The 27,844-nt window shown below is 35.0% G+C and overlaps 1 protein-coding gene across 6 annotated transcripts in view; it reads left to right on the forward strand.

Moving 5' to 3' along the window:
- Nucleotides 1–1,572: 1,572 nt before the first annotated feature.
- Nucleotides 1,573–27,844, forward strand: part of Ets97D (DNA-binding protein Ets97D) — a 39,930-nt gene continuing 13,658 nt past the window's right edge. For 2 of the 6 annotated variants that reach the window (XM_081728057.1, XM_081728062.1), the window contains exons 1-7: nt 1,658–1,811; nt 6,943–7,015; nt 10,552–10,737; nt 15,690–15,819; nt 17,502–17,655; nt 20,392–20,724; nt 25,955–26,095. In XM_081728057.1, coding sequence (XP_081584183.1) covers nt 6,954–7,015; nt 10,552–10,737; nt 15,690–15,819; nt 17,502–17,655; nt 20,392–20,724; nt 25,955–26,095 — 1,006 coding nt within the window. In that variant the 5' untranslated portion in view covers nt 1,658–1,811; nt 6,943–6,953. Of the gene's footprint in view, nt 1,812–6,942; nt 7,016–10,551; nt 10,738–15,689; nt 15,820–17,501; nt 17,656–20,391; nt 20,725–25,954; nt 26,096–27,844 lie in introns of all 6 variants that reach the window. The other 4 variants (XM_081728061.1, XM_081728059.1, XM_081728060.1 and 1 more) reach the window with 4 other exon arrangements.

Consider the following 27,844-nt stretch of genomic DNA (forward strand, 5'->3'; position numbering starts at 1 on the left):
AGGAATGCTCAAAATGATGAATAATTTTCGGGCAGCATCCGACAAGGAGAAAATACAAGATGGCAATTCTGCAAACAAACCATCGGTTCTCCGAATGTTCACTAACGTCTTTTTTCCCACTAATATTGAGGCATAAACTTTAAATCAGAAAAGTACAGTAAGGTACAAAACAAGGGACATTTTTCAGGCAGCGTCTGATGAGTAAAAAACGTGATATGACAGATGACAACACTGCAAACAAACTAACTGCTTTATCAAAATGTTTACCCATGGTTATTTTTATTGGTTTTGAAGCGCGAATTCCAGATTAGAAGAGAGTATTCATGAACATAGCAAGGAAATTTCAATCTGTAATATCCGATAAGGAAGAAAAATGCGAAGTAAGAAATGGCAGCACTGCAACCAAATCGCCGGTTTTCAAAATGTCTACTCACGATTTTTGATTACTTTTTAAGCATAAACTTCAAATTAGGAGAGAACAGCCGTCAGACACGCCATTCCTACGGGTCTTATGGCTGGAGCCTGGACTATTTGTTGAAAGGTGTTATGGTGTTTCACATGTTCCGAATTCCCGTGTATTTTGAATTGTTTGCTGTCTGATAACTACCAGTTGTGAGCAAAATCCATTTTTTTTTTTTTTTTTTTTACATCACGTAATACCACAATCGACTAAATGCTGAACCTGACATGAGGCTTCGACTATTTCTGATAGCAAAATATAAAAGAATTATACAGAATGAAAAAAACACATCACTCGCCTTATTAGAAGGACAATTTTCAAAGGCCTATGTTTACCAGAAGGGGTCCAGCTCCTTTTTCTAAAAAAAAATGTTACAATTTTGGCAATTTCTGTTCACATTAGGTTAGTTTAGGTTAGAGTAGCTTAGTTTATGTTATGTTAGTGTATGGGTCCAGCATAATTTTCCCAAAAATTATAGAATTTTGCTTATTTCTACTAATATTATATTAGCTTAGGTTAGCTTACGTTAGTTTAGGTTAGATTTGGTTACGTTAGTTTACCAAGTACTTGCATCATCCATTTCTCCTGTAAATTTGTGTTTCTTACGTGATTCTGGACCCCTTCTGCTAAACATACTCCTTTTTCAGATTACGGACTAAATATTTTACAAGCACTTTTTCGATATTAATATTATTGGTCCTTATGCAGAATCGTTCTGACGCGTTCTTTAGTGCCATACTAAAGAATCCGACTAACAAATGTTTCCTGCAGTAGTCAGGTCTTCAGTATTATGCTAATTATACGTCAAAACGACTCTGCATAAGGCCCATTATATTTTGTTATAGCCAACTACAACATAATGTTCCTTCTTCAGGATTATTATCGTTGACAAGGGCTCCACGTCAAAAAAAAAAAAAAAAAAAAAAAAGTTTTAGAATTCCTGGTGTAGGCCATTACCCAGTAGAAGCCTGGGGCGTCATTCCATGTTGATTTGCAGCAATGTAACACAAAATTTCCATATCAGTTTGTGATAATCGGCCTAGCAGTTATAATTACTTGTTGTATTATTTACATTATTCAGTAATTCGGAAAGTTTACTGTGGCTGTTTCGGAATGAAGTCGTAGGTAGCGATTGTAGCAATAGTTGCGTTGTGCTCAATAACATGAAGTGATCATGAAGTATTGGAACTGTCTAGACGCAACCAAGAACTTTCATTTGGAAGGACAGAAAATCACTTCCGGCGTTGTTTCCTGTTAAGAGGTAATGTGAATTGTGAAATGAACCCTACGCAAAGGAAATTCATATAATAATAGATATTTTGTGCAATGTAGATGTGATACTTTGTGTAAGGTAAGGAAAGTAGTAATAAGCTCGGATAATGAAGAAATGTGTGATAAATTCCCAAAGTTGCGATCGCATTCCTTGCTACCTACAGAATAAGATATTCCCTATGTTGTGAAAATTGATATTAATGAGCTATCTGAATAGAATTTTCAGGAGGTTATTTGGTTTGTTGCTTTTTGATAGAACAATATTTATTCTTCCTTTAAAAAGAAAACAGTGTAACATAAATGTACCTATTACTCAAGATACTTCTGTACAATTTGTGTACAGATCAAGTTTAAGAACACCACTTGAAATATTAGAAAATTATAAGACCTATGTTTAGCAGAAGGGGTCCAGCAAATTTTTCTAAAAACATGTTACGATTTTGGTAATTTCTATTCCCATTAGGTTAGTTTAGGTCAGTTTAAATTAGTTTATATTATGTTAGTAAAGGGGTCCTTTCCAAAAAATGATAGAATTTCGCTTATTTCTACTAATAGGATCATATTCAGTATTCATTCCTTTAAGCCCCGCCAGCTAATGAGCAGAAGCAATTGGTCAGAAATTACAAATCGCCTGCCGGAGGCTTTCTCAATTTTTGCTGGTAGGTTATACGTTTTGTAGTAATGTTTCGTTCACGACATCCTCTCATAAGGGTGCAGGTTTACATTCATGGAATATTACGTTCCATTGGTACGAAAAGCACTCTTACTGCCTTAGAACAAGTTTTTTTAAAGGTAGATGTTGAATTACTGGGTGCAAGTTGACTTTAAAGAACTGAGTATAAGACACGAACCAACTTGTGCTTAGCGGGCTCTAAAATGCACAAATGCTATCTAAGTGAGTAAGGGCAGGGGTAAGTCTTTACTTTGGCCATTTCAATCATTTTGTTCGATTCAGTAATTTGTTCTTTCGGTTCCGGTTTTAAGAACTTTCCTGTTGCACTACGTTGATTGCTGGTATCGAGTCACGGGGTATACGATGTTGCAATGTTGATGTTTTTGTATTTGAGCAAGTGGCATATGTCGGCCTTATGGGGGCCAGCATTTTCTTACAAAAAAATTCTTTTAAATATTACTTGATTTTGGTTAGATTAGGTGAGGTTCAATTTGTCATTTCAGTGCAGTATGGACGTATGGCATAAAATTTACAGTGCATAAAACACTAACCAACTTGTGCTAGGTGGCCACAAAAAGCACGAATGCCATCTAATCGAGTCAGAACAAAAGCGCAGGAGGGGGGACCGAGCGGTAGCGAGGGGGTGCGGCCGTAGGGAGAAGGCGCAGTGGGTATACGCATAAACGATGATAGTGAAAAAAAACAGTGTCATAAAATACGTAACCCTTTCTTTAACGTGAATTATGTTTGTACTTACCTTCACGGTTTGTGTAGATTCGCCGCAACCATGAATTTCCATTTGGAATGACAGAAAATCACTTCCGGGGATGTTTCCTGGGCTTACGTTTAGCAGAAGGGGTCCAGCAATTGTTTCTAAAATATATTACAATTTCGGTAATTCTGTTCACAAGTTAGTTTATGTTACATTATGTTAGTGTATGAGTCCAGCATAATTTTCCAAAAAAAAAAAAATGATAGAATTTCGATTATTTCTACTAATATTAGGTTAGGTTATGTTAGATATGATTACGTTATGTTAGGTCTAAATACTTGCATCATCCATTTCTTCTGTATATTTTATCTTTTTCAACGTGCTTCTGGACCCTTTTGCTAAACATAACCCGTTTCTTAAGAGGTAATAGGAAATTTGTGTAGATTCCAAGAATTTGTTGTGCTATATTGTTTTCCTTTGTTGAGCATTTGAATAGGTATTCCTCCTAATATCCTTAAAATTCAGAATTGAAATTTCACGGCCGATGCAAGATCTCGCCATGTTCTTCCCTCAACACGCCGTCTTTACATTGCACTATTATCACAGATTACTCACACATCTATTAGCCTTTCATAACATGCACTGATTTCTCCTGTAAACATTCTGATCTTTATCTAGTTTTGGCCCCCTTCTATCCGACATAACCCGAGCAGGAATTGTGGATATTACGTGACGTAATCTGTCATTATCTCCAGTCCTTCACGTGTTGTGTTGCAGGTGGTTGGTTCGTACTGTGTTATGGTGGTCATGTCAAATGTTAGCGCAATTTGCAAGAACACCGGTGATATATTTGTAAGTGAATGTGAATGATATAGCCAAAGTAAAGACTTGCCAGGGCAGGAGCTCAGCAGGAAACCGAGCAGTAGCAAGGAGGTGCGTCGGTACGGAGCAGGCGCGTCAGCGACGGAAGGCATAAACGAAGATAGTGAAGAAGCATTTCAAATGGCATAAAAACACATGTCTTTCGTGTGACAGCGTTGCGACACTTGCCTTTGTTGCTGTTTTTACACATCATTGGCTCTTGCATTTAATTTCAAATCGTAGCTTCCTTTATTTGTTCTTATCTCAGCATCTTTCCTATACTTGCTTCCTTACATTCATTAATCCGTCTTTCATACAATTTCAGGATATTTTCATCGTTATTAGTATTTAACCCACAAAGACATGGATTAGAGATATTCGTCATTGTGGGATAATCTTGCGCCACGTCCGCCAGCAAAATAGATCCGTCTTCACTATCACTAATATTCATAACAAACATTAATTTCTACCCTTTGTTCGGCAAGTTGAAAAAGTAATTACGGTAAATCTTCAACCAAGTATTTTTCTAGAAAGCATTACAATAAAAGTATAAGGAAAATAATTTCAAACATTAGCAAAGCAACAAAGAATCGTGATGATTTCCTGCCAAATTCTGCCCGTTCATAGTTGGACCTTTGAAGTTTGATACATATTGTGACGAGTTGTTCTGTAAACAGTGGTAATGTTTTAAATTCTTTTCTTTATTTTTTTTCACAGCGCCTCTGAAGAATATTTAGTCGATAATTTATCGTAATTACGTTCTCAATTCAAACAAAACATTTGTAATTGGTTTTCGAAAGAACAAAACAATATACTTACCGGTAGCTCGAGCTCAGGTGAATACTTTTTTACAATTAAATAAGTTTTCTTTCTGTCTTTTTTTAAAGAATTAATCTCCATAACTCATGTCTGATAATACCATACGGATCAGACATATGGCATGTATTTTACTTGAAGCAGCTCTCTCATGGTTATATAATTAACGTACGCGACTTTGACCCGGGTCCTGTTCCCGACGGGAGCTTATGTGGTTCGAATCGCATGTTAAGCTGTAGGCCACAACTCACAAAGCCTTGGTGCTGAAGGGAAATTAATCCAACCAACCAATTTTTTGGCAAGGGCCTTCGTTTAGCGATGTGGGGCCAGCTTTTTTACGTATATTTTTTTGCAATTTTCTAGTCACGTTTAGTCGTTTTATGGTTCAATACGTTACATTACGTTAGGGTAGGATTGGTTCGGTAAGGTTAAGTTTGGTTTTGTATCAGCTACAACAACTTTGCACTTACCTTTACGGGTGTACAGGTATGTTTAGCGATCGGGTGCCAGCTTTTTCACCTACTTTTTGCGATTTTTACTCGTTTTATAGTTCAATACGTTAAATTAGATTAGATTAGGTTAGGTTTTGTTACTTCAAATTCTTACTCACACTCTACTCGAACATCAATTTCCAGTCATCACTATCAACTCACTTCTTCTGTAAATCATCCTGGTTTTGGCTACTTTTGGGATCCTCCCCCCCCCCTCTCCATCTCTAAACTGTTACCCATCACGTCAGTTAAACGTCTTGTTTCATAGTTTAACAGCATGCGACAAATATTTACCTAACTTATTATCATAAGGTATAGTTTTGTGTGTTGCTTAGTCATATTTATTTGCTGCTTAGAGAACAATATTTGCAATAATCCAGTTCAGTTCAATACATGGATTTTGATACTGTGCCCAAAGACAAATTGAATCCATAATCAGGGCTTTATTGTGTATCATTCATTATTTTAAACCTATTATTTCATAGTTATTTTTCTGTAAATGAGAGGGTACAGAGTGGTTACACAAATTTAGAGATTTTACACCTCACGTACACGTAGTAATTGTATACTGTATAATATGTAGCCAATACAATAGTAGTAAAAGTAAATATAGGCTAATATCGAAACACTGCACTCAGTGTTCGAATTACTGGGGAAATGAAGACAATATACCCTTCCCTAAAGAAACTTATGTGCGCTGAAGAATTGTTTATATGAGTGACTACTGCAGTACGTAATGTGTGTGGGATAATTTTTTTCTCTACAAGAAAACAGACCTTATACCGGTATATAAACCTTAATTCGCTTACTGACTTATTAAAAACAAAAGTAAACCTATTAGAACATAAAACATTATTACTAAATACTGAAAATGTAGACAGAACTAAACAGTCATGATGGTTTATGAATTTCTTGAGCAAAAGTCTTCATCAGTTATCTGTCGTATAATCCTGTCTCATAAGTTTCTGATCGAAATTTGCTTGTAAATGCTGGACCAATTGAAAATTTATTCTCGTCTTTGGTGCAAGCGGTCCAGGGTTCGGTTCCCGGTGGGGACACTCGGTCAAAAAAGTGTAAAGACTTTTTCAGGCCAGGCATCCTGTTTCAAGTTTTCCTCATTCACCAGGCAGATGCCGGGATGGTACTTAACATACAAGTCCCAGGCCGTTCGCTTTCTTCCCTTTCCTCAGATAGTGTGAATGCCGAGGGACGTCATGCCTATAGGTGCTGAAAGCTCAGAAATCTTAATTCCTAATCCTTGATGTTTTGTTTTTAAATTCCAAAAAGTATTTGTTGTATAAATACGTCCGAGTTGCGAATAATTCGTGTCCGTTATGAAGAGGTTACCAAAATATTGGACGTAAAAGAAGATTGTCCGTGTCTGTATCGTAGTGTGTCCATAAAACGAAGAATTTTCTCTCGTAGATATACTTTTGTCGGGACAAAAAGAAAAAAGTCTGTATTATGGAGGTGTCCGCTATGAGTAGAGTTTGTTGAAGGTGGGTTCATTGTATTAAGAAAGATCATGATCCAGTTTGCCTTTCAGCAAAATTTCAACATCTTTCGCCCAAAATCGAGTAAATTATTGTGAATATTGTCCCACTTTAATGTCAGCTGGCTTGTTAATCTAAGAAAAATGCATATCGTTTTCTTCCAGAGAATTCCAAGATGGATCAACAAACCCAACCAGTGTATCTTCTAAAAGTCATGGATTCAGATGCCAGGAAAAGGTTAGTTTTATTATTATTATTATTATTATTATTATTATTATTTAAGATCACTAGTAATTTTTTAATTACTTTCTGGAAATAATAGTTAATTTCCGTTATGCGTTAACCACTACTCCATCCAGTCCGCTTGCCGGAACAGCCACGCACTCTCTCACTCCTAAAGTTTGTGCTCTCCACTCAGACCACATGGCTTGTACCACAGCCTGGCTGTGTGCTTGGGCAATCGGCACGATGTGTCGGAGATCCTGTATTCGAGTTCCGGTCCAGTCATTCGCTTTTCATTTGTTATTGAATTCGCACCTGTGGACAATTTTACCATTAACATAAGCGGCACATCAGAGATTCCAACTTTGAGGTCATTTTTCGTGTGACCCCATGGACAGATAAATTTAAAACTATTGGATTTAAAACTTTCATTGAATTCTGCATCCTCAAATAAATATGAAAACCACAATTATAAAATTTATCCATGCTTGAATACTTTTTACTTTCGGTATGTTTTTTTTTTTTACGTGTTCGTGGTTCTGTAGAGTTCTTAGTTTGTGAGTTTTTGCATAAGTTGTAGATTTGAAATATGTAACAATTTCATATGTCATTTTTTTTAAAAATATACAACTTAAGTTTGTAACACTGTTCATCTGTTAGTATTGCAGAGTATTTTGAACAATTTCCTACCTTTTTATTTTTTATCGTGCGAAATTTATCGTTTAATTTTAGCGTTACGCGTTTAAAAATTACACGGGCATTTCAAGATACATGGTTTACAAAAAGAAATCACTGTTAGTCGTTATAAGGAATCTGAGATGCAAAACCCATATGTATTGCAATATCAACAGAAACACTTAGATAGACATACATTTATGGTATTTAAATTACATCAGAACCCCTTTTCTTGTCGCTATCTTGAAAATACAAGTAGCACGACAGAAACTAACACAAAGAAGTAGTATACTTTAAGAATTGTCGACGTACGAAATATACTTATTTAACAATGTATGTTAATCCCTGCCTTTAGGGGCTAGTAACATACTTATAGTGTGTCAGTGTTAAAATTAAATGTCACTATTAAGACTATATATATATATATATACAGTGGCGGATCCAAGGGGGTGCTATAGGGGCTATAGCCCCTCCTTGACGCTCAGGTATACACTGGATAAAATGAGCTTCAATCCTGCTTTACACTGAGTAAAACGGCAAAATATGGTTTAGCCCCTCCCTTGAACGTATCCTGGATCCGCCCCTGTATATATATATATATATATATATATATATATATATATATATATATATATACCAGGGATGCAAATAACCAAGACCGTGCGGGCGAATATTTAATATCATACCGAAGGTAAGTAAATGATATCCATGGCAGGATGTGAGCGAGTAAAATTTCGTTGCTCATTTGCATCCCTGATATATGTATGTAGTCTGGTACTTAGCATATTGCAGACGGATTATGAGCTCAGTCCGTCGTGTTTAACGTGGTATAACAAGTTAAATATCTTTCAGGAGAGCAGGCTTTATAATTTATCTATATAGATAAAAATGAAAGTGACTATGTTTGTAACTTAATAACTCCTGAAACACCCAACCGATCTCGATCAGATCTTCAATATGGATGAGGTTCGGGGTTGGGATGGTTTTTATCATTTCACTTTGACGATTCAACTTGGGGGACGAAGAGGGGAGAGATGTATATATAAAAATGATCGAAAATGACCGATATTTGTGTCGAATCCGTAGTTTTCGGGGTCGCGGAGATGAACAGTGACACTTCCGATGTCGTTTAAATCCAAATTCAGCCCCACAACTTGGGGAAGGGGAAGATATAAAAAAGAATCGAAAACGACCGATATCAGAGAGCGCTTTAGTAATAGTAAAAAGTGACTGAGTAACGGAACATGTTAGTAATTCTTATTTATTATAACCCAGTGAAGTGCCTTATAAAAAAAACAAGTATTTTTGCTATGAATATTTGAATAAAACTAGAAAACGTTTATCTACTGGAAAAAAAAGTTCATTCGTGAAGACAATAGTGTATTTTTAATACATTGTAATAATTGAAATAAATAAATCTATTCTAGCGGAATAAGAGCTATCAATTAACTTATTGGAAACGATGATAATACTTTTTAGCGCCTTATAAGTTCGGTTTTCTCGAAAATTCGAATTTACTCTTCAATATCTGATTGTGTTTAGCTCGGTGTAGTCTATCGATTTATATATGTCTTATCTTCGGACTCTTTATTAGTCAAACAAAAATTCAGCTTTAAGAATGAGCTAATCATGACTGTGGGCTATATCTCATTAGCCATACGGTTTACTCTCGTGGTCGTTTTGCTAGTGTCATAGTGAAAGAGTTTGACAGGAGCATACATTATCAGTTTCATTTTAGTAGGTAGCTTGGTTCTCGTACAGAAGCAATAAAGGTGCGGCTTTAGGATTTTAATTTTGGGTAGGCCCGCTCCCTCGATTATGATTATTTGATTGATTAATGACAGTAGGAAATTACTTTTACAGTAATGGTTGATCTATTTGTTAAATAATTATCTAACATTAATATAAATAGTGGAAAATATATTTACCCTTTATTGTATCTTTAAGAGTTTATGTAGTTTTCATAATCTTTGGGTAGGCCCGTGCCTACCCGGCCTTCTCATAAGCCGCCACTGCAGCAATATTTAGGTTTAAAAAATCGTGTTTTTTGATTTTAAAAAAAAATACGCATGAGAATTCACAATCATCTATATAAATTCGTTCAGCTCGAAGAGATTTATCGATTAGTATATGAGGGAGTATCAAAAAGTTCGTGCAGTCACCTAGAAGGTGACGAACTACGAACCTCCTCGGACATGTCGCTAAGGTGATGCTTTCCCTGGGACTGTGAAGGAGTCATCATGACAGATTACCTACCGCAAGAGTAAACTATTACTAGTACTTATTATTCCCATTACCTGACTAAGTTACACGAGGAACTGAAGAAGAAACGTCGTGGATTGGTCACTTAAGGGGTACTGTTGTTGGCAGACAATGCACTAGTTCATTCCGCCCATGCATCCATCAGAGGATGCCATATGCCATTTTGACAGTAGGGTTGATGTCATTTGTGAGGTTGAACTGTAGTTTTAAAGCCAAACTACATACTTTATAAGACGGGCTTACATAAAGTGAAGAACTACTGGCAGAAATGTGTCGCTAAGCACGGTGACTACGTAGAAAAGGACTTATACTATCATCGTATCCGAGTTCTTTAGAGTGGATTTCTTTTAGATGGTTACACAAACTTGGTGATACCCCTTGTATGTATATTCTTTGGACACTTTTTTTTTCTCCGGTAATCGCTGGTAATATTTGTAAACTGTATCCCAAGAAAATATATGAATTTTCGAAGTATTACAAAATACTGCCAATTTCTACCAGTAGCCAATTTCTGTACAGGTTTTAGTATAGGCTAAATACCTAATGGCTTCAATATGAGAGATAGAATATAAAAAATGTTTTTGATATGCCGTGACATCTGTTCTCTGTTCCAGAAGTCACGAAGACTCAAATGCCGGTGATGGAGGAGAAAAGCGGATCAAGTTAGAGCCAGAGGTGATGTGCGAAGAAGTGACAACTGATGATTTGATGACAGGAACTTCCATCATTTTGGAACAAACTGAAGAAATTGTAGCAGATGGCGAGGACACGTCCATACTTGATGACCAGCTGATTGAATGGTAAGTTTATAAGTTTATTTATATTTCCAGTAAGGAACATTGTTTTATTTCTTATTGAAACGAACGTTTGTTAGGAAGGTTTCGGAGATTGCTCTTGATTGAATATGTGTAAAACGATTTTTTATTTTTTTTATGTTCCTTACTCTAAAGGAGATGGATGATTAATGAAAATTAGTGATTGTAAAATTAATTTTTTTGTGCTCCCACCGAATCAGGGACCACATGCACGAAAGGCATACGCGATAACCAATAGACCATAGAGGAGGGCAGTGTTTTAAACAAAGACACAACCCAGTTGATAGGGCATAAATGGCAATATGTTGGATAGAATGTGTGATAAATTGTGTCACATGCTTAAATAAATAATTGTTTGCTATGAGATTATGCTACATGTTACTAAGTCTGTAGATACTATGTTAGATATGTGATGGATTCAGAATGGGAAACCTTACTTATTATTAAGTAATGACATATGAAATGTGAAATTAACTGAATGATCTTACCAGCAACGCACGCGGATTAGGCAAATCACAGTAAGGTATTAGAAAAAAGATTTCTACTACTTTGTATCCCGGATTTGAGAATGATAACGTACTATTTTAGGCCATCTACCTTTTTTAATGCATCTGCTGCCTCTATAATGTTTACTAAAACATGGTTATGAATCATGCTCATCCATAAAATCCCACATGATTCAGTATAAAAACCTTTTTTAAAAATCCCCACACAAAAGGTTTTGTATTGACTCACGGGTTTTTCTGGTAATTTTTTAGTGACTACAGTAGCAAAATATGCATTTAAAAAGGGGTTCAGAGATGGCCTGAAACAATGTGTTTTATGATTTTTAACCCTGCATTAAAACATTTAATCGCTCAACTATTCAGTATTCGGTATAGTACTGATAACTATTGTGCAGTACTTACGGCGTCTGATGGCTAATGAAGTTGTTGCACTGGAATATCAGTTCATGGGTAGAAACACACACACAATAATTGCTGAAGGTATTGAAAAGGTCCTGTGGCTTACCAACGGGATGAAATCAACGAGGAGGTCTTTCTTTTGGTGTCTTCGATTTGAGGTTCGAAGTCCTTCCTTTGCGTGTCCGAAGCTATAGCAATTTGCAAAAGAGATGGAGCAGATTCCGTCGTCTGGTCCATCTTGAAGCTAATTAGAAGACGGAAAATTTGGCAAAGGGGGGAAATACTGTGCCCTCACCAAATCCGCTGTAAATGATTGCGGTTTATTTCTTCACCAGTGTGTCTTAATCCGTATTAGTATAACATGGTAGGTTCTTCTCTCTCTCCATGACTTCTTTATGCTTAGAAACGAAAGGAAAATATTAGAATTAAAGTATAAAATATCTAATATTAGAGGATAATTATTATTTTAAATGACACAATTTTGATTCAAATCAGAGTAGAAATTGTTACTTTAAATTGGTCATCTTTTTAGTTACTCAAAAGAACATTTCAAGTGTAACGAACATTTCGAAGAACATTCACCCAGTATTATTATTATTATTATTATTATTATTATTAATTATTCCATTGAATAATTTATTTTCGATTTTATTGAAAGAATCGAGAATTGTAAAACTTAATTATAACCAAATATAATATCAGAATAACAATTACTGAATAATACTTACGATACTGGAGTACATTTTGGCATTTATTTTCCACAAGATTTTTAATGTTGGAGAAGAGAAGAGTCTGTAAATGAAGAAATGAGCCTCGGATTTTTCTCCATTTTATGCAACACACATTCAAAACTAATTCTATTCATGGTGTTTTCTTTGAGAAGTGAATCAATCATTAATTTATATCTGCTGGCTTCGTACTGGAAAATATACACAAAGAATATATAAGAATGTTACTATGGAATATAATACATTGTTGCAAAGAAATACAGTATTTATTTTATTAGCAGAAAATTGTAACAACAAATGAATGTTTTTAAGTATTATTTTAAACTGACGATTGTTATCAGCTATTGCTAACAAAGAATTATATATATATATATATATATATTTGTGTTTGGACGTCATGTTTATTTACTTTTGCCTCGGCAGAGTATTGCACTGACTTGGTTGAAATCGTGATCATGGGAACACTTAAGGCAAACTCTTCGTACAAGTAATGAAATCAGCATTGTTATTCAAGTTGTTGTCTTCATAATGTAGTAAGACAAATGTCTGGCATATTGTTATTAAATTAAGTTGCTGAAATTCTCCGTTCTTCGAACGTGAAGAATAATGCTTATATGCAAAATCTGTGTAGATTAAGAAATGCATGGAATTTGTAACAACGAAGAACGCCTTCGGCATTACCCTATCGATTCTCGGCCCACTTGACATGGCTGTTCCTCGCACGCGAAGAATAAAGTTAATACAGGGTGGCACAGGAAAATAGGAAAACTATAATTGACGTAAAATGCACTAATCAACACAGGAAAGAATACATTTAATGATTCAGGTGCGTGTAGAGAGTATGCCAGTAACTATGTTACTTACATGTCACTTTATTTCTTGAAGACGATATCGGAAAGATATACGAGCATGTTTCGTAAATTTGCTGGAATGCTCAATGTATTACGTCTTGAGGAACGTCAATGAGTCCCTCTTTGACCCTCAATTTGAGTTCAATGATGTTTGCAGGACCTGTACTATACTCTTTGCTTTCGATATGTCCCCATAGATTCGCCTCAGAGAGAAGTTGCACACACACTGAGTTCAGGGGATCTCAGAGACCATAGAATGCAGGGTGTCTATCGGTCACGAAATCAGGAAAACGGTCATGAAAGTCAAGAAATTTAGCTTTAGAGTCACGATTTTCTTATCTGTACGAATGTAAGTACAGACTGGAATATTTTATTGTATAAAACGTCAAAATTCACTACCAAAAATGTCTATTGTCGGCTTTAGACGCTACCAAATCGCAAGCAAAACACGCTTCTATCGCATGCTTGAAAATACGGCCTAATTCACATTCAAATTCGCTCTTGAGACTGTTCTTCTGCTGGCATAATTGAGCAGTGACGATGCAAATCGTATGGCATCGTCGAAACCACCTACGCACCTAACCAGTTTATTCAACTGTGGGAAGATACCAACCTTTTATCACTCCAAGAAACAGCCTTTGAAAGTAGAGATAAGATAAAGATAAGTACTGAAGAATATATATACTGTTATTAGTTTTTGAATGTTACGAAATTTTGTTGTTTGGTAAAGAAAAGGTCACGAAATTTCATTTTGGAATTTTAGTAGACATCCTGGAATGTCTCCGTTCTTATCAAATGCTTTCACAGCGAACACACGTTCCGCGCAACTTCAATACTTCATTATTACCAAATGGCAGTCTTCTCAATGTTATCGTATCGGTCCCAAACAAATGTCGGCCATATAGTGTTGCTAATTATAGACTGAAAATTTCCCGTTTCCCTTCGCCATTCTGTACAAAGAACGAAAAAACTAGGGATGGCCACAAAGTTCCAGTTGCGGATCGGTTCCAGACCTGATTCCGGAACCGGTTCCGGCCATCCCTAACTCATATGTGTGTTAAGAGATATGACAGAATGTAGCAAAGCAATCAGCAGAAGGTCAGAAACGTTTTATATTTTTTAGATAAACATGTTTGTGAATAGATACATGTTTGTGTATAAAAATATTTGTATTTTTTCTGTAGCGTAATTTTGTCTTTGCATTGCAATATATTTAGAATTTACAGGGAATTGAAATTGTACGTAGATACATTATTTTGGTAATTTTTCATCGGAAATACTTAAATACACACAGGATAAGTAAAAGTTACTTGAGTAGTGAAAGCTGAAATGAGTCCGAGAGCTATTAATGTCCAGTAGCGATTCTGTATTACACCATTTGTTTCAAAACTCGTTTGCGGAAAATAAAATCAGTTGTAACTTATACATAAAAAAGTCCTGTTCGGTTACGTTCACACGTCCTCCTTACGAGACGACATCGTAGAAAAATTCAGAACCGGTTCCGGAAATGAATCTCAGGAACCGGTTCCAGACCTGGATCCGAAAACCCGATTCTGGCCATCCCTAGAAAAAAGTACAAGGTATACAACTTCCAGCACAGGCACAACGTTTGGATTGCCTATTTCACAGTCAATGTATTGTTCACTGTACATATTCACACTTTAAATTTTTGACTCTTTCGTCAATCCCCCTCAGTTGAAAATTGATAAAAACAGCTTCGTTTGCTATTGGATATGGTAAAGATTTATTTGTGTGTAAATTTGGTCACTGTAGGTAACTCCTTTCTATGTGGAAATATGATGATAGACTTACATAAACATACACACACATATATTATTCGATATATTAGTATAAATAGTAAAACTAACCTTACTTTTTATAAAACAACTTTCAGAACTCTTGATGTTCTTGTAATAATAGCAGTGTAACATGCTTTAAACAAATTCAAGAGAGAAGGTTTAATGCGAAGGCCTGTTTCTTTCTGCGGGATAAAGGATAATTTCACCAAACCAAGTAGATCAGAATGCCTATCCTCTACTGAAAATTGATAACTTCTATACAAAACATTTGGTGTAAACATATGGTAGTCGCTTTATTCCTTTTTTGAAACAACATTGTTCCCACATCCATCAACGTTAAGCTAGGTGAATGTTATGGGAAGCTTACAAACTTAAATGCTGTAAAAATTTTGATGCTGTAGCAGAAGGTAATCAGATCAGATTTTGATATAATTTATTATGTAGTCCCATTGCTTGTCTAGGCTAGACTAGGATATGATATTTTTTTAAGGTACTTCCTTTCCCTTGCTTTTTTAGGTACTCCCTTTTCCTGCCAGTTCATTTTATCATTATTCATGTTTACATTTATCTTTTTAACGTAAAGTACATGAAAGTATAACGTTATTTGTCTGTGTGTATGTGTTTATTTTATTGTATTTATTTACTTTTTTTCAGTGAGGATGCTGGTATTATTATGCAGCATATGGACATTCGCGAACCATTATCAACTCTGCGAACACATCTAGAGCAGAAATTAGGGCTTGACCTTTCGGATTACGAATTCTGGCTTCAGGATGCTCAAATGGTATGTTCATCTGCGATCTTCTTATTGTCTTAAAATGGTAATAGTAAATTTAATGGAAACGTTAAGTAGCTAGTTTGTCATAGAAATGGAGAGTAACGAGTCATTCATCACAACAATCATAAGTTTACTACCACCGTTGGCCATTTATGTTGTACATTGCAAAACTTTCATATAGTAGGACCTCCGCTCTTATTTTCGTTCTCATGTAAGAATTTTTTCCTCTAACAATATCCTTCAATTGCGCTCTTGCGTCATCCCCTCATTTTCTCTTTTATCACATCGTCAGAATATTGTGTCTTCATAGTCTTAACTAGTTTCTTTTTGTTTTTAATTACTCTCTTGAATTTTTTCTCTTCTATTATTCTACCTGATTTTTCAAGTTTTGTGTTGCATCCTACTAATTTTCACCATTTTTCATGTTCACATTTAAAGTATTCTACTTGTAGTAATAGTCATTACACTTTGTAATGTTGATGTTTCTATTTCATATGCAGTATTCTACACGAAACATTTGATAGGTCCTTTTCTGAATTTTTTGTTCAAAGGATCCCACGAAGTTTTCCAACGTTTCTGTGTTAGTGTTATTTCTCGTTGGGACTTCATACATTCACTACTTATTCTGCCTATGCACCAAAAAGCTATTAACACTAGAAATATTAGAAACGTTTACCGCTGAGAAACACCAGACGGTGTTCTGGACCGCTCGTGGAAGTTTTCAGTTATTAATAATGGATCGTGTTACACTTGACGATTTCCTTTTTGCCTTTCACGCATATACAGGGTGCTTCAGAAAGGATTTTACAACTTCGTAAATTCATATAAATTTCTTCATACTGTTTACAGAGCTAGTTTTGGTGTCATTTTGTAGCGAAATAGAGGTTTTTTAACTGAGGTGTGTCGTAGATTCTTGCCCTAAATTCAGCGAGAAAAGGTGGTATGGGTAGTTTATAAATCGTATGCTTGACGAATCCCTAGAAGTAAAAGTCGAGAGGTGTTAAATCCGGTGAATGAGGTAGCCATGCAATTGGCCCACCTTGACGTATCCATTTACGTGGAAAGCTGTTGTTGAGGAAATCCAGGGCTTCAGTGAGGTAGTGTGGTGCTTGCAGTACTGCTGTTGAGTCAAAACTTATCTACTTTGCTATAAAATAACACCAAAACCAGCCCTGTAAGTAGTCTGATAAATCTATATGAATTTACAAAGTTGTAAAGTTCCTTTTGAAGCACTCTGTATTATTCTTCAAATAAAACTTGATAGTCGGCAGTAATTTCATTTTTTCTTTTATTAGCATGATTTGGTTAAAAAAAAAAGAAAGAAAAACGTGATGCTTCTAGGTATATCAGGCTGAAATTCCCTCCCGTCGGATCATTATTCAAACTCTTCGTAAATACACGTACGTCGAACTCTGATAATAAGCAAAAGTAAAGAAGTCTGAGCGATAAAAGCATATTTTTAAAAATCGTTGATGCTTTTTATTGTAAATAAACGTTTGCACTTTTTTCTCTGGTTTTCTCACAAAGAACAAAATTTTTGAGAGTATGTTCCAATAATGATTTTTTTTAAGTTTCAGAAAATAGTCCGAACTTAATAAACACATAAGAATCTTTGGGATTTTGCTTTTCTATTTCCGGTATTGGATCACCTGCTATGTTCTAATGTGTATGTATATGCTTATTTACAGCTGGAATCACATAAGAATCTTGTCGATCAGTGTGTGCAAGGTGAAGGGCTAGTCCAAGTGAATGTTGAAATCAAAGTGAACAATAACGTAAAGAAAATTAATATAGTAGATGTTGTGAAACCTGCAGAGGAATACGTTGAAGTTGCGGAAGAGGGTGAGTGTTCTTATTCTATTTAATAATATAACAACTATGTGGTATACTATTAAAGTGAATGAAGGCTACTGTGTAACACACAGGCTAAGGGCGCGTGAACTTTAATTTGATTTTCTTTGAAGATACGTTTCTTGAGGCAGTTGGGGAACTGCTTGAATTAAGAAATAGTAAACTTTGTTCTAAACAACTAGGCATGACAACTAATAGAAGTTGATGTCCTGACTACATATCATCTAACTGAAAACCGTTTGGTAAGTTATAGGCCTTTGTGGGCAGTAAAACGCCAGGGAGTTTCAGGAATGATGTGTACAACATAAGGAAAATTTCGAGTAAATGTTTAGTTTTAGAGCCTGAATTTTTGCGAATTTTCCGTCATATCATCAGATTAGCATCTCAGAACTTAGTTGTTGACAATAGGAGTCTATTTGAACTGAAAATGTTTATTCAACATGTAATGCTGTACAGTTAATTCCGTTTGTTGATCAGGAATACATTATAATAGTTTTGTCCTATAATTTCCTGTATATCAAAATATATTACTTGTAGTGCGAGGAGAGCTTTTAATACATACATAGATACAGGGCCGGATTTAGGGGAAGTGCACCGGTACACGTGCAGCCCCCTTCGTTGTAAATATACACTATCTAAACTGAGAAGCTAGCTTTTGAAAAAGCAACTTTCCGAAACTTTCTGCCATCATGTTTCCGTTTAGGACTTAAAAGGAAGCAGAGCTTTGCATAAGCAACAGTTTAAGTCGAGTTTCTAAAGGTTGAAGGACAAGGATTCACCCAGCTAAACAATATAACATTTGTCAAGTATTGAAGAAAACAGAAGCCACGAGAAGAGAACATTTTTTTTCCTGCGTAACACTTGCGACCTTCTTTAAAATACTTTCCTCCGTTCTATGCATCAGCGTTCTCAGGGATAAAGAATATTGTCATATGTCACTTTGAAGAGTTTCAGTGTGCTTGGTTATTTTGGGAATTATTGATGCCTCCCCCCTCATACAATCCTGGATCCGGCCCTGCATATACATTGGAAGATATTCTCAATGCATTTGTCAAAAGACATGCAATAGAGGCATTATAATTAGTAATACTTGTGATTGTCTCTTTTTAATTTATTCACTGTAATAGGTTTATAGAATTAAAGATCATCTACGTATGTCTTATAGGAACTAATTAAGAATAGCAATTATTGCGTATAGTGTAGAGTCCTATCAAAGTATAACATCCTTGTGTTCTACTTCACTCAAAATTGCAATCTTATTCTCGTTAGGACTCCGTGACATTCTTTGACTTTCACCACATAGATACCGAAAGCTCTCATTTAAAAATCTCTTGTGGTTTCTGTTCTCAAAATATTAGTACCAGGTGTTATTTGATTTTGATATTTTCTTATTCCATGTGTTTTGAAAAGATACATAGCAAAATTGTAATGTAAGATGAAAATCTATCAAATAGTATATGCTAAAATTGTGTCCATATGGTGATATTAGGTTCCGAGTGGAAGCCTTACGTAATGTTATAAAGGGATACAAGGTATGGGACCCGGAATAATTATCTAAAAGTTTAATGTATGTGGTTTTAGTAAATAAATGCCTGAAGATAGAATAATAGTAGCGTAGTTTGTAACGTTAATTATTTTTCAATACGTTACTCTCCCTGATTCTAATGTACGAAATTATTCTGGACTGCACGACACAGTTATTCACTTCAGAACATATATATTCACTTTCAAAATATATTGTATTGTTACATTACAATATTATACAATCAATCTACACAATATGGCACTTCGTTCTTTTTATCTTTCTACATTGCCATAGCAACGAGATCAAAAAGATAAACAAGTCGTCATAGCAACCAAATTAACAAAATATTTTTTAATAAAATCCCAACATTTAAATTATATCTTTCTTCTTCTTTAGTGCTTGTGCCTTCAAAATAACACTTTTGCCCGTAATTATAAACAATACTTAGAAAGTATGTACAAAGCCTTAAGTACGTATCTTTGTTATGTATCGTTGTAAGTTCAGTAAGGAGTATACGACGAAAAGGAATGTTAGGCTTAAACAGAAGCCTCTTCGTATTCCGCTGTATTATTATTATTATTATTATTATTATTATTATTATTATTATTATTAAAAATTTGAGAAATGTACATTAAGTTGCAGTTTATCTTTTGTTTTCAGGGATTCCTTCCCTCTCCCTCCAAAACACTCACTTTTAACTTTATCCAGTGCCTCTGACCTATCATACAATAATCTATTGGATAAAGTCTTTATTAGTATTGTGTATAAGGTTTATACGAAGTTTTATGAAATAAAAGTATTAACTTAACGTCCCGCAATCATGCCCTTTGGGGTAAAGAAGACGGATTATTAATAAAAGTGAATGATTGTAAAAGAATCGTGGAATGAAAACTGAAAGGAAGCAGAAGAACTCAGCAAAAACCCGGGGACATGATGTCTGTCCACCATAAACTCATATGACCTGTGATCGGAACAGGGATCCTTGCACCGAAACTGAGCGCTCTACCAGTGAATCACTGCCTGCATACCAAGTTTTAGTTGAACTGTATGTTCCAACCAAGTTCTTTCGATGCTGCTCCATGTTGGCATCCCTGTTTCTCATATTACTGATTTTTCTAAGTTTCAAATTATTTTAAATCGTATCAATTTTAACTCAAATTATTTTCAGCAACATATTTTTTTATTTTATTTATTTGTTTTAGTTGAAAAACTTCAAGAAAATAGAACAATTTATGCAGTCGAAGCACCTCAACAGTTTGTTAATAAATGGGTTGTGGATGAGCAGTACAGAAAAGATCAAGAAAGGCTAAAAATTCCTTCAGATCCTTTGGAGTGGACATCGGCTCATGTTCGCCATTGGCTGCAGTGGGCTGTACGACAGTTTAATTTAGTAGGAATAAGCTTGTCAGACTGGAACATCACAGGAAAAGAATTATGTGATATGAAGGTGACAGAATTTCGACAAAAAGTACCTAATGATCCAGGGGAACTTTTCTGGACTCATCTAGAGCTGCTAAGGAAATGTAAATTTGTTGGTGAGTATAGACTTAATAAGATAATCATATAAAGAGCATAAATCTAAATACTAAGTACTAATGCTTGATATTTTTCATAGCATTTTCACTTGATTACACCAGTCGAATCCCAGGTCAATTCAGCAAGTAAAACTCCTGGGTGTGTTTAAATTATCTTCTCCAAAAGTGTAGAACTGAGACACCTTTAGGTGGTAGAAATTTCAAAGAATGTTTGGTTGAATACTAAATTTAGTAGATAATATTCTTCAGGATTATGTACAAAAGACAGCATAATCATAGACTGAACTTTTTTTTTCTCACGTATCACTTCAAGTATTACAAATCGAATTTGATACGTAGACCTACATGTTTTAGTCCTAAATTATAGTTACAGGTATTTAAAAAAATACAAGCTTACCTCAATCTACACGCTATTCTTCAAAGATAACAGCAACTGAAGGCAGTATAAGTGAAATTTTACAAACGAATAGCGAATAGCGTTTTTTGTCCATGTCGATTTCTTACAATGTGAATAGAAAAAGATGGATCAAATAATTGCGATCTTGGCCAATAATTAATTTTACACTGCACAGAAAATAATTTTAGGAATGATAAAAAAAAATCAAATAATTAATATTACACCGCGCAGAAAAGAATGTTAGGATTGATCCAAAAAATGAATCAAAAGATTGCGAACTTGGCAAATAAGTAATTTTTGGATCAGAAGCCATAAATTTTTTGAACGGCCCCTAAATCTAGTTTTCTACGGAATAAGCACATTATATTGTGTTAAGTGATAGTTTGGGTTTGGCTATACTATATATAGTTCTCCAGATATAAAGCCTGCAAGAAAATTTTTGATTAAAATATATTGGATCTTTTGATCCAAAAATCTAATTGTCCACAGAAAATGTCCTCTGATGATGGATCATTCATGTTAAGATTCAAGGTAAATTGAAAACTTTGAACTTTATAACGAATTTATTATATCTCCTTAACGCATCCAAGCCTATAAAAATCAGACTACCGGCAGGTAAAAATTCATAATATTATCGTCAAGGAATTTAAAAAAAGCTAACCAGCAGTCTCGTATTTCCAGTCGCCATGGTGACCTAACTGTAGGAATTTCTCGAGCCTCGGTAGATAGCGAGTTATTAGTTGGAACATATTATTATTATTATTATTATTATTATTATTATTATTATTATTATTATTATTATTATTATTATTATTATTATTATTATTATTATTATTATTAAATTTCTGACAAGTAAATGAATGTCAGATAATGTGCAAATTGAAGTACGATGTACAATAGTTTTCTGCGTTAGATCCTACATTGAACCTTTTGGCACTTAATGTCAGGTAATTGTATTATCAGGTAACAAAGAAAGACGAACTCGGAGTAACAAGCAGGGAGAGGCGGGCATACTGACTCAGTGGTAGAGCGATCATCTTTTCTGTGACGTGTCCCTGGTACGTTCTTACTCAATTTTGGGGTGGACAGTCTCGGGTCCTTGGGTTTTATCGGGGTTCTGTCGTCAATCATCCATCTCCGTTAGCCTAAAGGCCATAACGTAGTGTCTAAAAGGAGATATTTCGTTTCATTTCAAGTAAAGTGCAAAGCAGAACATGCTTTAGTGCATGTGCGTGTCTCAGAAAAACAGATGACGCATATTTTTCATTACACTGGAAAAAGTAAAATCTAATTTGCTCTTAAAAGATTATTTTTTATATATGCCTATTTATTTTGAGGACCTATACTATATCGTAGGTTAATAAATATTAGACCGCTGCCAGCAATTTATTCCAGAATTTCATACCAGAGGGGGAGGGGGAACACGGTGGCTCAATAGTTCACTTCAGGTGCAAGAAGTCGCTGCCTTGTGAGTTTCTGTGGGTTTTTCTAGGACTTTTTCTTTCATATTCACTTTCCACTATTTCTCTCATAATGACTCACCGTTATTCATCCGTCTGTTCTAGCCTAAAAGGCATAACAATAAGACGTTGAATTAAAGATTTCAATTCATTTTTACTAACATCAGAGGCCATGAGGCCATTCCAGAATAAATTAATATAATTAAATTATTATATAAGAGAATATGTAATTAATGAAATAAAGAAAAAATTTGGTCACTGGATTGACAGAGACTCGAAACTCTATTGGGAGCACGGTTGCTGAGTGTTAAAGCGCTCATCTCTAATGCGAAAAGTCCCTAGTTCGTTCCCAAGCGAGTTTGTTGTTTCTAAATGGTGTCCGTGGGTTTTCTCCCGTTTCCTCCTACATTCTCTTTCCACCTCCGGCATTTCACGATCATTCAATTTCATTAATCGTCCATCTTCTTTAGATTAAAGTGCACAACCATGGTTCAAAAAACTAGAAATTTCATTCAAAGTTAGAAGCACTACATGCGTGTTTCAAAAGGACAGATAATAGTATATTTTTCATTGCACTTGCAAAAGTAAAATCTACTCTTTGCACTTAATGATTAAGTTCCATGTAGTGCATTGTAAGTTAATAAAGATTAGACTGCTATCAGGAATCGAATTCAGCACTGTAAAAACATCAGAGGGCAGAATGATGCCTCAGTGGTAGAGCGTCCTCCTCTGATTCGAGAAGTAGGGTAAAAGGGGGAATTGGGTGGGGGTGGGGTAATTGGGCGGGAAAATTTTTAAGAATTTATATTTTGTATTTCAGTATATTTTTATGGAATTTAATTACACCCAAATTTTGGGTGGGTAGATTTTTATCAGAAAAGAGTTTAGATGAATTTTGGGAGGATGTAATAATAACAAAAACTGATTTGATTGAGAAATGACATATTTGAAACCGAGTTTCAGATTTTATGTGTGTTTTGGTTTGAGTCACAATAAATCGCCTATCTGTTAATGTTTTGATCCTGATTTTTTACTGCTGCTTGAAAACGTCATTAGGATGGTGCCGTAAAGAGCAGCAATCTTGGATCCTCACTGTGCGGCAGTTAAAATTTTCGTAAAATGTGTACCTCCCAATTACCCCCAGGGGATAATTGGGCGCATGATGTGGGGGTAAATGGGTGGAATACCTTAAGTGAACATTTTTTGCTTAGAATTCATTCAAATGCTGTGCTATCTTTGTCTCTTGTGGTGTATACTTTTGTGTTAGTGCATTGTGCGTATTAAGCTATTTTATTTAACTTAGGCCTCCAGTGCGTATGCCAATAGTGCTGATGCTGTAAATATGACCTATTTATCAATCCAGAGTTCCAACACATGTTCTATTGTAATAGTTTATAGTTATTTAGCGTTAGTCTTATTATCTTCTGTTTGAATAATAGGGCCTGTTCTCTTGTTTTTTTTTTTTTATTTATTTCTTTTTAAGTTTTTAGCCAAAGTTTTGACCGCCTATATATATATATCGTATGTCATTTTGGATTAAGTTCACAGGAAAATATACTATGGTATAAACAATAACTGGAAGGCTTGGAAAGGCATTCAAATATCTTTGAGATTTAGATATAAGTTTCTCCTTATTTTACGTAAAACAAAGGTATAATAATGAATCAGTGAGTAGAAAAAGGAGAATATTCCCAAACACGTTACTTTTGAAAAACGAAAAGTAAAACTGCTTACCGGAAATACCATTGTTTACGTAAAAATATCTGTATGGGAGACTTGTAGCGTATGTTAAGACCTTTCATTTCCCAAAATTGCAAAAACGTAATCCCATTGGATATTTAGTTATAGACAAATTGTTATCATGGAATGTTATCCTTTATTTTTGGAATGTACTTCTTTTTCTACTCACCGATTCTTGTTTTCTAGGCCACATAAAACTATTAGTTTTTAAGTGCTATACAAGTTATATACACCAAATGAAAGCTTGAATTTTCTTCATTTACACCCAATCACCCCCATGGGTTTATGTGCACTGGCAATGGTTTTAATCATTTTGCACCCAATTACCCCCAAGCGGGTAATTGGGTAGAAGTGAGACCAACAACAATTAAATGTTGCATCATCAAAAGTAAAGATGCCGAAAGCTTATCACTATCATAGTAGGTGCAAAAAATCCTGCAACATACAGTCAGTTCTTAAAAACTAGAAAAACACTCATAACTTGAGGAAAAAAGATTATAAAAACATACCTCCGAATTCCCCCCTTCTACCCTATTTGGTTTGGTTCCAGGCCCATGAGTCTCTTGTAGATAAAATCATGACCATGCTTTGTTCTGTTTCCTACCATATTATCATTTCAAGGTTCCTATTGGTCAGGGAAGTCAGGGAAAATGACGCAGGTCAGGCAAATTTTATAAAATGCATTTTTTTCTAACGTTAATTGCACACCAATTTCAGTTTAGCCAACCATTATAATACTTTTTTTTTTTTTTTTTTTTTTTTTATGGGAGCTAAGTGGAATGCATAAATGAGCAATTGATTACCATTTGTTCTATAGAGCAAATGATCTCATATACAATGTTTCCGTAAAGTTGCGCAACCCAAAGTTTGATTGCTTATATCTTTTGATCTAAGAATGATAAAGACCTGAAGCAAATGTAAACATGCAAATCAATATCGCAAATTTTTGACTAAAAATTCATGTTATCAATTATGTGTAAATTCGCATTGCTTATCAATAATTGACCTAAAACACACCTGTTGCAGTAATTTTACGACCTGTTGCCAGGGGCCGCATTTCTGTGAAAAAACACCCATTTTACGAACTTGCATTAAATAGTCTTTATATGGCAACACTGCATGAACTATGCCACATTTCGCTCCAATGAATAAATGTTGATGCATACTGCACATATACACAGGGATTCACCCACAGAAAATCAGTTTTCTACAACTGAATATTGATTTTCTTCATTTTGCACATTTTTCTTTTATTTTACACTTACGGTAATTTCTTCCGTTACTACACAAAAACTTTACAAGTTCCAGCATTGGTTATGATCTTGGAAATATCTACATAGAACATGCTTACATTTGTTTGAAGTCTCAAGTCTTTATCATTCTGAGATCAAAAGATATACGCAATCAAACTTTGGGTTGCGCAACTTTACGAACACACTGTATAAATATTCACCGTTATTTATTCCTTATTTATATGTCATCGTTATCCGAAACATATCATGAAAGGCGTCGCGCATGAAATAATTTTAAAACTGTAGTTAAAAATATAAATTGTTTTTTTCTCTTCTGTGCATGGAGTTAAGAAATCACTTTTGTCTTACTATATTAGTAAATAATTTGTGTTCTATTTTAGCTGTTACGCAGAAACAGACTCGTCCAGTTCAATGTGTAACGACAGGGCAGCTAATTGTTAAGCAGGCAAAGCCTAAAATGAGAGTGCCACGCCTGACAGTTGCACGTGTAATGGAATCTTCAGGTGCTGGCAACAGATCAGGTAATTATTTTCATTAAAGCTCTGTTGCGTCACTTCATGCAGCATGTAACGTAATTCGTCCTAGTAATTTATTTACCCATTACAGTACAAGTAAGTATCAAAATAACAGCTTTTGTTACTTTGTTGCATTGCTTTATTAGTTGTTTCAATGTATTTTGTCCATCAATAAATAGACTACGAACTTCAATCTCATTTCATTTTGGCAAATAAGTGCGATATTTTGCATCATCTTGGCCTGTGTCCATCTTTTTTAAATTGTGTTACCTAAAATTTTATACTATAAATTTGAGAAAAACTGAAATTTGTTGGATAACCGTCACTGCTAGAAAAATATGCTTATCATCATTGTTGCCAGGTGCTATTAATGATACATAAACTTAATAGGCAGAGTCATTAAACTTCTAGTATACTACTAATAATAAGTTCACGCAACATTAAAATATGGCACCTGACGACAGAGAATATAGCAGATATATAATAAACTTATTCGTTTAGTAGTAGCGGTTATCCAACAAATTTCAGTATTTTCCCACAGGTACAGAATTACAAAAAGGTTGAAACAGAAAGACTATATAAAACGGACTTGCCTGCAAAAATAAGCTGAGATCCTGATGAAATCCGCAGAGTTATTATTGATGGAAGAAATGTATTGAAACAATCTGTAAAGTAACGCAACAAGGTGTTTTTTTTTTTTTTTTTTTAATTACTTATTTGTACTTGTCGCGTAAAAATGAGATATCTAATACAATGTAACGTGGAGTCTCATATTACTTGCTAGAAAACAGTTTCGAAGAATTCCCTTTACGAAATAAATCTAAATTATTGGTATACCTTCTCAGTGCTGACGGTTTATTTGTATGTTAAATATATAAAAATCACGTTATTAAACTTATGTGTGTTGTATACTTTACTTTCAAGTTAGTATTCTTCTTACTACGAGACCTTTCACACGAAATAATTTTTTTTATCTTTCTTCACTTCTTTCACAGATATCTTCGTCAACTACAGACTGAATCCAAGTTGTCTGCATCCTCTTTTGATTATTCATATTTCTATATTTTTTGTGGTTTTCGATGAAATGTTAGAACTATCTAGATTCTTGTGGTGTGCAACCATATTATTGTTAACGTTTGGTTTGGTATCTGCCTTGTTTTGTGGAGATTTTTTTTTTTATATACAGGGGTTGGACAAAAATTTAAAACGTTTGCAAAAGTGTGAAAATCATACCTAGTATGATGTGGGGCCTCCTTTTGCGTCCAAAACAGCTTGGATCCGACGTGGAATGGACGTATACAGCTCCTGAATCGTGGTGTGTGGAATTTTGTACCATTGTTCCTCCAAAACATGCTCCAGTTCCGTAAGGGATGTTGGTGGAGGGTAATAAGACCGAACTCGCCTTTCTAACTCAGACCACAATGGCTCAATGATGTTCAGATCTGGTGATTGTGGGACCCAGAGAAGGTGTGATAGCTCCTGGTCATGCTCCTCAAACCATGATTTTACAGTTTTTGCAGCGTGACCGGGTGCCAAATCATCTTGGTAGATGCAATCGCCATCAGGGAACAATATTTGGGCCATGGGTAGAACCTGGTCTCCCAAAATGGCCTCATACGCCTTAGCATTCATCATTCCATGCAGGGCTATGATGGGACCTGCAGAAAACCACGATATCACTGCCCATACTGTAACAGAACCACCCCCATGCTTTACAGTTGGGAGCAAACAGTCTGTATCATAGGCCTGCGACGG

This window comes from Thermobia domestica, chromosome 10 (assembly GCF_964235325.1).
Source record: "Thermobia domestica chromosome 10, izTheDome1.hap1.1, whole genome shotgun sequence".
NCBI lineage: Eukaryota > Metazoa > Arthropoda > Insecta > Zygentoma > Lepismatidae > Thermobia > Thermobia domestica.